At 45.0% G+C, this 10426-nt stretch overlaps 1 protein-coding gene across 2 annotated transcripts in view; it reads right to left on the reverse strand.

The window, feature by feature from the left end:
* Positions 1-9809, reverse strand: part of LOC147632328 (uncharacterized) — a 152521-nt gene extending 142712 nt beyond the window's left edge. Inside the window, exon 1 of one of the 2 annotated variants that reach the window (XM_086807152.1) lies at positions 8600-9809. In XM_086807152.1, coding sequence (XP_086663278.1) covers positions 8600-9623 — 1024 coding nt within the window. In that variant the 5' untranslated portion in view covers positions 9624-9809. The remainder of the gene's footprint in view (positions 1-8599) is intronic. The other variant, XM_086807153.1, reaches the window with a different exon arrangement.
* Between the last annotated feature and the right edge of the window lie 617 nt (positions 9810-10426).

Raw genomic sequence — 10426 nt, forward strand, 5'->3', positions numbered from 1 at the left:
TTTTAAGCCTTTTCCACATGCAATCTTCCAGGCTAAAAATCTCCTGACTGGTTCACATTCTCACAACAGTCCTTTGTCAGCTTTTGGTCCCCTTGACATTCCGCACAAACTGACGCGAACACTTTTCAATTCCGACACTGCCAAAAATAGCAGTTCCCTAGATTTTAGGGATGATGTCATCTGCATTCCTTCTGGTCTCCTGACCATCTTTGACCACTATGGTCACTTCAAAATTTGCTTAGAATTCAAGATACATTCACATTTCGGTGGCGGCCACTTACTAATGTAAACTGGCCTATACCCTCATTCAGTGGCCATGTCCTGGACACTGTCATTCATCTTTCAGTGCCCATGTCCTGGACACTGTCATTCATCTTTCAGTGCAATTCTCAGGCTTAGCCAACCACTGGTCCAAAGTCCCACTGGTTGACCCATTCTGACATTGCAATGGCCCAAGCCCTTCCAAGAGATCCCGGGGGAAAGCAACAGCAACCAAAGAGAAAGAAAAGAAAAATATATATTTATAAAGAAATGTAAATAAGGAAAACAATTGCAAAAAGTTTCACCTCCTGGTGACACACAGCGTCACAGAGAGACACTACTACAGACTCATACCACAGGGAGAGCTGGGCGACAGCTCTAGCTCACTGATTTCTTCCAGAGATCTATCCCAATGCCTACAATGACACAGGAGGGAGTTACACTTCAACGCACTGTGGATCTCCGAGCCAGACGGAGACCGAGAGCACCAGGCTACCAGATTTCCAGACTACATCAAAGGGAGATCACAGAGATACGGGCTCGACATCAGCACCATATCCAGGAGCAGCTAGCTCACTTACACTCACACCCGGAGATCATGCTCCGAGGTATTTTTGCCTCGCCATCGCCTATGTATCACATATTACACCCCCATTATGGTACTGGTTGGAGCTAGACAGATCTGCATTGCATTCTTGTATACCCTACGCATATAGGTTGCATACTGAGCCTCTAGCAATAGTGCTCAATCCATCACACCCCCCCACTAGCTCAACACTTTCATAGTTTATTTCATGTTCATTTTGTCCTTTTTTTTTTCTGGACATCCGGAGGACATTGACAGTTGTACATTGATTTGTCTCATAGGTTGAGTTCGGCCTCTAGTAGACGTTAATACAACTTTCTCTCTCTCTCTCTCTCTCTCTCTCTCTCTCTCTCTCTCCCGCACACGCTCATCTCTCTCTCTCTCTCTCTCTCTCTCTCTCTCTCTCTCTCCCACAAAATTGAAACTAAAGGCTGTATAGTATTAGTAAGTGCTTTAATGTTCATTGATGAATCTTCAAACTTCATATTTCAAAAATTTTTAAGTAAACTATAAATTTTGTATATATATATATATATATATATATATATATATATATATATATATATATATCGGGGGCAACATTCACTACGTTTGGAATCTTTTCAGCACGTTTTCCAAACGCACTAAGCGTATCGTTCACTACATTTGGAACCACCTTGGACCAAGCACATTGAGGATCATTTTCACTTTGTTACTTTGTTCGTGAGCTGGTCGCTGACGGCATCATTTCTCTAGAGTATTGTCCCTCTCAAGACAACCTGGCTGACCTCTTTACCAAACCTCTTCCTCAAGATACTATTGATCAGCTCCATATCCATACGGGAGTCGGACCACCATGCTGGAGGTGAGAGAAGGTGTTGGAATGAGCATCTCCAGCCCCGTTTGATCCCTTTTATTCATTATATTTATCTGATATTTTATGGTATTTTTTCCACCTTTTATTAGGCATTTTTCCTAGTCATGGACTTTGTTCTCGGTCAAGGGTTTTTATGCTGGCCAACCAACCCCTTCATGATGTCTATAAGAACAAGCTTTTTGCCATATAATTTATTCATCATTTTGCTCAAGCGTTGAATAATTCCTAGCTAGTCCAAGTCTCTCCTCTGCTTCTGCTTGCAGCACCGATGCACAAAGCACCACCGCCAACGCAGACGGGAGCCCCACGCCCCTAGAGAGGAGAGGACCCACCCAAGAGCCTCATCCACAGATGCCCCATCATGATTCCCACACTGTAAGGGAGATAGTACCGCTTCCCACGACAAACCATTATGAGCTCCTACTTTCGGAGGTGGTCGCCAGAAACGACAAATGGGAACGGAAACATTCGAGGAATGGAAATGGGGAAACAAGTTTTTAGGGGTGGAAATGGCCGTTTCCTGTAACAATATCACTTGGGAAACGAGAAATGGCCATGGAAATGGATGGGTCCTGAAACGGAGAAACGCGTTTCTCAAACTTCAAACTTCAAACACACTAGGATGATGATGTTTTTTATACCCACTTTTAGAGCTCTCTCTGTACTCTACCGGTTCATTTCAGTTCATTTCATTTTACTTTAGGGATTGAAACAGCTGTTTCCTGTGACTATGGTGGTCGCTGCCGCCAACCTCACCTCTAACTGCTACAAGACCCCATTGGGACCCCAACCCCCCCGGTAGACCCCGCCCTGCCTAAAACCGGTTTATGGACACACAAAGCGGTAACTCATTCACAAATAACATGGACTTACTCAAACACACAATCACAGAATCCTCGCTCCCTCGCTCAACAACACATTGGCCCCGAAGTCCGGCGCCCCTTGCGGTATTTCTTTATTGTTAAAAAGTTGGAAAATACAAACCACGAGTGCAACAGAGCACTCTACTTGCACCAGCTGAGTTTTACAAATTCTGGGAGAAATTTGCTAGCATAACTGTACTAAAACTGTTCCATAACATCTCAAAATGAGTCCCAATTGACAGGCTCACTTCCATAGGCATCAGACTACCCAATGGAGTCCAAAACATCACAATTCAGCTTGCTGTAATTTTCTGCACAGACCTGTTTTCAGCTCTGTTTTCAGCCAAAATTAACCCTTGTACTGTCCTGGAAGACTTTAGCAAAGTCCTACTGCATTCTGGCATCAACCGGGCAACATAACAGCCCAAAAACAGCACCTAAACAGTGCTGAAACAGCGTTGTATTGAAGAGGTTATTACCCTCTTCCGTCCCCGCTTTGGTGTAGGAACTAACTACACCGGTTCCTGTTTAAGGAGGCAACTAGCCTCTGCATATAAGCATGAAATTCACACAACTGTACCTGATTTTAACTGATGAGAGCATTACCATAGTCTGCAAGAGAAAGAAAGAGAGAGAGAGGCTGTGGGGAGCAAGCTCAACCCTCAATACATGAGTTGTAGGGCAAGGGAGTGCACCACAATAGCTCTTAACCTACAACAATCCACCATCATGGCTGCAAATGAGCCTCATTCAGCCCAAAATCCCACGTTTCCCTCTTCCCAGTGTGGAAAATGCACATAAATTTGACACTTGGCACATTTTTAAGCCTTTTCCACATGCAATCTTCCAAGCTAAAAATCTCCTGACTGGTTCACATTCTCACAACAGTTCTTTGCCAGCTTTTGGTCCCCTTGACATTCTGCACAAACTGATGCGAAGACTTTTCAATTCCGACACTGCCAAAAATAGCAATTTCCTAGATTTTAGGGATGATGTCATCTGCATTCCTTCTGGTCTCCTGACCATCTTTGACCACTATGGTCACTTCAGAATTTGCTTAGAATTCAAGATACATTCACATTTCGGTGGCGGCCACTTACTAGTGTAAACCGGCCTATGCCCTCATTCGGTGGCCATGTCCTGGACACTGTCATTCATCTTTCAATGCAGTTCTCAGGCTTTGCCAACCACTGGTCCAAAGTCCCACTGGCTGACCCATTCTAACATTGCAATGGCCCAAGCCCTTCCAAGAGATCCCGGGGGGAAAACAACAGCAAACAAAGAGAAAGAAAAGAAAAATATATATATTTATAAAGATATGTAAATAAAGAAAACAACTGCAAAAAGTTTCACCTCCCATACCCCCCTCTTGAAAGAAGCAAGCAACCTCGATTGCAAGTCCACATGCAAACGGATGACACAAGACGATCACAAGATTCCCCAGGTGATTAGTGTCATCGCATGTATCTCCTGCCAACAGATGACACAGAGCGATCATAGGAATTTCCCACTACCATTTGTGTCATCGCAGGTTCAAGCCTTTCAAATACATGTTTGCGGATGCAACACAGGGCGATAGCATATATCTTGTACTATTAGTGTCACAACATGTAAATCATTCATTTGAAGCGTAACAGATACAACTTCAAAGCACTGAAAGTTCATTCATTGATTAAGTCATTGACAACAAATGTCAAAACTGTACATTGCCAAACATATAAATGTACAGGTCATTCAGAATTCAGGTTCAAAAAGCAGAAATAACTGGGACAGACTCTCCTTTCAGCTTCACATCGAGAACATGAGTCTTGTCCCTATGTACAATTGTGATTTTCCTATTGAAAGCATCCAACACTGCATGTTTCCTATGACACCATGGAATTCCCAACAGGACATCACATCCTTCCAAGGGCATGATAAGAAACTCCTCTGTGTCCACATAACTCTGTATATGCATGCGAAGTTTGCCAAGTATAGGAGTGACAGGAACTGAATGCCCAGGGCATGCCAAATCAGCCTGTCCAATTGGTCCCATCTCTTCAGCACGAATTCCCAACTTGGCTGCCAATGCCGGTGAAATAAAGTTGGCTCGAGCACCAGGGTCAAAGAAAATCAGCACTGTAGCATCTCTGATTTTACCCCATGCTCTGCACAATTCTGTCGCATGATCACATGGCTTGTCACCAACCATGTCAGGTATCAATCCTGCACTCGGCATTGTCTTCTTCTTGGGTGGCCCTTGTTTATCCTCCGCATCTTTTGCTAGCTGTTGTGGACATTTTGCAGCCATATACCCTTTATGTTCACAGATGAAACATTTCCCAGCTTGCATCAATGCCTCTCTCTCTTCAAATGACTTGCCATACAGTGGCCTCTTTTGTCCTTTGCCTTGACTAGCATTTTTCCGAGGCTGCGACTGCCAAGTCTTCTTCTCAAATGATTTCTTCCCATAACATAGTCTGGCTGGGAACTCCCTCTTCACAGCTGGTTCCTGTTTGCCCTGAGGTTCCTTGTTCACTGTGTTCTTAAAGCCACGTGAACCTCCCTGTAGCAATGCATTAGCCATGTTTGCATTCTCAATGAGCTGAGTCATATTAGAAACATTGGTCTTAATGCAATAATCCCTGATTTCTTTGGGCAAACCACAGCAATACTTCTCTATTTGCTCTGACAATGGCACTGTCATGTAGGAAGTTACAGGCAAGAGTGCATCCCAAAACTTCTGATTATACTCTTCCAAATTTACACAGTTGGCTGCATCAAGTTTGTGCCATGCTGTCATAACATCCACTTCAAAAGTATTTGTAAGCCATGCAAAAGAGAACTCCTGCTTAAACTGAACCCATGTAGCAAGTGCTTGTCCTTGCATCAACAGTGAGGTCCACCACTGCAATGCATTGCCTTTCAAGAAAGTAGCAGCCTTCCGCACCTTAGAAGTTCTGTAAAGTTACCCCCAGTGTATGCTACATCAAACTGCTGAATAAAAGTCAGCGCTTTCAATTTGTCCTGCATCCCACTGAAAGTCTCAAACTTTACTCCTTGACCTCCTTCTTTGTAATCCTTTTGCACCTTTTCTGCATCAGTCCTTACTGCTCTTTGTCCACTAGGTTGAGAAAATTCAGCCACACTGACAAGTGCTGCGGGCCCCAAAGCTGGACTAAAATAAGTTTGAAATCCGGGCTGCACACCTAAGAGGGTTCACAGCTTCCATAGGCATCATTCCTGGTGACCCTCTTGACATCAGTCCTGGGAAAACTGTGAGCGGCCTAGCCATGGCCTGGAAAACAGACCCACCACCAAAATAGCCAGGCTGGGAAGCAACGAATGGGGGAATGGTCGGCATGACCCTTTGCACATTACTGTCCTGGACATTAAATGCCTGTACCTGTGCCTGGGTAACATGTTGCACTGGATCAGCTAGTATCACAGGTGCCTGCTCAACATGCTCTACCCTCATTTGCAACTGTTCTTGTGCCCTCTCTACTGCATGCTGGGATGCTTCAACCTGGGAATCCCCTTTACGTGACAGCAAAAATTTCTTCATTCTGGGATTCTTAACTAGCTGCTGAAAAGTTCCAAGCATGCTAAGAAGCTGTGCCTGAAACAAATCCTCCTGTTCTTGTTCTTCCTCTAACAAGGCTGGCTGTACTACTGGCTCCGTCCGAACAGAGGCTGACACCTGGGCACCTGTCACCTCTATACGCTGTCTGCGAGTAGAAGAGGAACTCTCTTCGGCAGGGAGCTTGCCTTTCCCTTTGTCTGTCATACTGTCAACTGAGGTTTAAGGGAACCTGTATCCAAAGAAAGAGACCGTACTCTTTCTCACCTGTAATCAGTTGTGCCTCACTATGTGTGTCTCCTGTTCACCCAATCCAATCCGTGTCCGGGCTCTTGCAGAAAAGAGGACCCTGTCCCAACAACGGAACCATAAAACCGGTCTATGGACACATAAAGCGGTAATTCATTCACAAATAAGCTGGACTTACTCAGACACACAATCACAGAATCCTCGCTCCCTCGCTCAACAACACATAGATCCCCAAGTCCGGCGCCCCTTGCGGTATTTCTTTATTGTTAAAAAGTTGGAAAATACAAAGCACGAGTGCAACAGAGCACTCTACTTGCACCAGCTGAGTTTTACAAATTCTGGGAGAAATTTACCAGCATAACTGTACTAAAACTGTTCCATAACATCTCAGAATGAGTCCCAACTGACAGGCTCACTTCCATAGGCATCAGACTATCCAATGGAATCCAAAACATCACAATTCAGCTTGCTGTAATTTTCTGCACAGGCCTATTTTCAGCTCTGTTTTCAGCCCAAATTAACCCTTGTACTGTCTTGGAAGACTTTAACAAAGTCCTACTGCATTCTGGCATCAACCGGGCAACATAACAGCCCAAAAACAGCACCTAAACAGTGCTGAAACAGCGTTGTATTGAAGAGGTTATTACCCTCTTCCGTCCCTGCTTTGGTGTAGGAACTAACTACACCGGTTCCTGTTTAAGGAGGCAACTAGCCTCTGCATATTAAGCATGAAATTCACACAACTGTACCTGATTTTATCTGATGAGAGCATTACCATAGTCTGCAAGAGAGAAAGAGAAAGAGAGACTGTGGGGAGCAAGCTCAACCCTCAATACATGAGTTGTAGGGCAAGGGAGTGCACCACAATAGCTCTTAACCTGCAACAATCCACCATCATGGCTGCAAATGAGCCTCATTCAGCCCAAAATCCCACGCTTCCCTCTTCCCAGTGTGGAAAATGCACATAAATTTGACACTTGGCACATTTTTAAGCCTTTTCCACATGCAATCTTCCAAGCTAAAAATCTCCTGACTGGTTCACATTCTCACAACAGTTCTTTGCCAGCTTTTGGTCCCCTTGACATTCTGCACAAACTGACGCGAAGACTTTTCAATTCCGACACTGCCAAAAATAGCAGTTCCCTAGATTTTAGGGATGATGTCATCTGCATTCCTTCTGGTCTCCTGACCATCTTTGACCACTATGGTCACTTCAGAATTTGCTTAGAATTCAAGATACATTCACATTTCGGTGGCGGCCACTTACTAGTGTAAACCGGCCTATGCCCTCATTCAGTGGCCATGTCCTGGACACTGTCATTCATCTTTCAATGCAGTTCTCAGGCTTAGCCAACCACTGGTCCAAAGTCCCACTGGCTGACCCATTCTGACATTGCAATGGCCCAAGCCCTTCCAAGAGATCCCGGGGGGAAAACAACAGCAACCAAAGAGAAAGAAAAAAATATATATATATATTTATAAAGAAATGTAAATAAAGAAAACAACTGCAAAAAGTTTCACCTCCTGGTGACACTGCCCCATCTGCAAGCTGACCCCCCGGACCCTAAACCCATCCGCAAGCTGACCCCATTGGGACCCCCCCCCCCGACCCTCTTTGACACAATCCCCCTCCACCCCTTCCCCCCCAAACCTCTCCAGCCTCTCAAGAGCCTCCTCCTCCCCCAGAGCCTTTGAATGCTCAATTACAATGATGATCAGTAATCAGTTCTTTGATTCAATGTGCAATTATGTTTTGTCTCATGTACTATATTCATTATCTTGAATATCTGGATGACTGTTGATTGTATCACAGCATGTGTAGTTTAATGTTTAATCTGTAACTTCTATTCTGGAAATTCAGGCAATAACATTGTGCTGGTGACTTCCTCATGCAGTCACGTACCGGAGATCACATTCTCAACATGCTGCTCAAGAAAATGCAGATACATACAAGCACAGACATGACAACACTCAACCAAAGAGAACCAACACCACAAATTGAGATGTGCATCAGGCAACAGAAACATTGATTTGTAAGAATCTACTGGCATATCTGGAGAGGCCATTGACATATTTTGAATAACTGGAAAAAGTGATGGTTGTAAATGTCTGGTGAAGGATCTCAGAGATTCTTTGTACCAGTAAGACAGTCTAATTAGTAATTAGTAATTGTTCACCATGTGTGCAATGACAAGGAAACGCAACACTCAGCAAAAAACTCTTACCAATCCAGGAGGCACAAACAGCAGATCCAGCAACAAGCAGATCGACCCTTGCAGCAGCTTTGAAGGTTGCTGCAGCTTTGCTTTTCAGAACCCTGATTCCCCTTGCAAGCAGTTCTTGGAGCAGCCCGCCTTTCTGACTCAGTGCTACAACTGTGACCTTCCCACCACAGCTGAGAATCTCACTGGCAAGCTCCATCATGGCTAGAGGAGACCCAGTCATGGACAGCTCGTGGAAAACCAGCATGAAACTTCTTCCCCTCACAAACCCTGCGAAGGCACCATTTCTAGAGCAAGAATTGAGCTTCTGTGTCAAAACCGAACCGAGGGCCAGTTTCTCCAGATCCTGAAAAGGTCCGACCAAAGTTCCAACAGAATCGTTCAGAATGCCGACGGAAGGAAATATCCAGGATCTGTGATTAGGGGCTGCTTTTCTGTGATGCTCTGAAGTATCTACGGTGTGTTGTCCTGCCGTCTGAGTCCAATGGTGTGTCAGGTTGGATTCCAGAGCTTGTACCCTTGCCGGTTGAGTCCGAGACTGCATCACGTCGGATTCTAGGGCTTGTACCCCGTCTGTTTTTGTCCGATGCTTTGTCAGGCTGGAACCTGAGGAATTGTTATGAGAAAGCTTATCACGCTCGACTCTATGTTGCTGCTCGAAGATGATGCGGCTTCCGGCTTCCTGATCTGCGTGGAGTTGCGAGCGGAGGGAGCCTTGGCCGTCGTTGTGAGCCCAGCGGGACTGCAGGAGAAGTCCAATGTAGGCCCATATGCCGATGACGATGAGCCAAGGGAGCAGACGTTTGCTGCTTAGGAACTTCCAGGGGGCCGGCGCCGCCGCTGAGAAGCGGGTGTCTCTAGCAGCGGGGGTTCGGACGGATGGCGATCTCCTGGAAGACGGGGAGCTCCGGGGCGTAAGTCTCCCTGACAGCGTCGACTTGAAGCTCCTCGACACGCGGATCGACGGAGGCCTAACCACCGTCCCCAGCAAGTCTGAGGAAAGGCTGCTTGGCGGCTCGCTGTCCATTCTACTCAACCGTGCACCATCATCATTTCATCGCATTCCGGCGATACACCATCAGTCATGCTGTGTAAAGCCTAGATCGTTCTTCTTCTTGCATTTTCGCCTGAACCCTAATTGCATACATGCATCTTCTCGTGCCAGCCCACTCATCACACCTACATGGCTACGAATAATACGAGATCCAAAAGTATCAAGTCGCCAAAAAAAGTATCAAGTCGCAAAAAGAGTCTTCAAACGCGCAAAAAGAGCGCAAAAAGAGTCATTGAAAGTCGCAAAAAGAGCGCAAAAAGAGTCTTCAAACGCGCAAAAAGAGCGCAAAAAAGTCGAGTCACATAATGCAAACTAGTATTGCACCCGCGACACACATGCCCTCTCCCTCTCTCTATCACGTACACACTCTCAAATGTTGAAACTCTCTCTCTCTCTCTCTCTCTCTCTCTCTCTCTCTCGCACACACATACACACCTGTTCTCTCTCTCTCTCTCTCTCACACACACACACACACATACACACACTCCCTCTCTCTTCTTACACTCTCCCACACATAGAAGCGCTCTCTCTCTCTCTCTTTCAATCTCTCTCTCTCTCTCTCTCTCTCTCTCTCACGCACACATACACATGTAAATATATAGTATATACAATATTATGTTTTAGATACATAAACCTATACATAGACACATATACTTATACATATATACATGTATTTTAAAATATAAATACAAACATCGACATAATTTAATTAATTTTGATGTGCGGAGATGGGTGATAAGTTGTGGTCACTTTTAAATATATAGATAGATATATCA

The sequence above is a fragment of the Cibotium barometz genome, chromosome 13 (assembly GCF_041138505.1).
Source record: "Cibotium barometz isolate CiBa-2024 chromosome 13, ASM4113850v1, whole genome shotgun sequence".
NCBI classification, from domain to species: domain Eukaryota; kingdom Viridiplantae; phylum Streptophyta; class Polypodiopsida; order Cyatheales; family Cibotiaceae; genus Cibotium; species Cibotium barometz.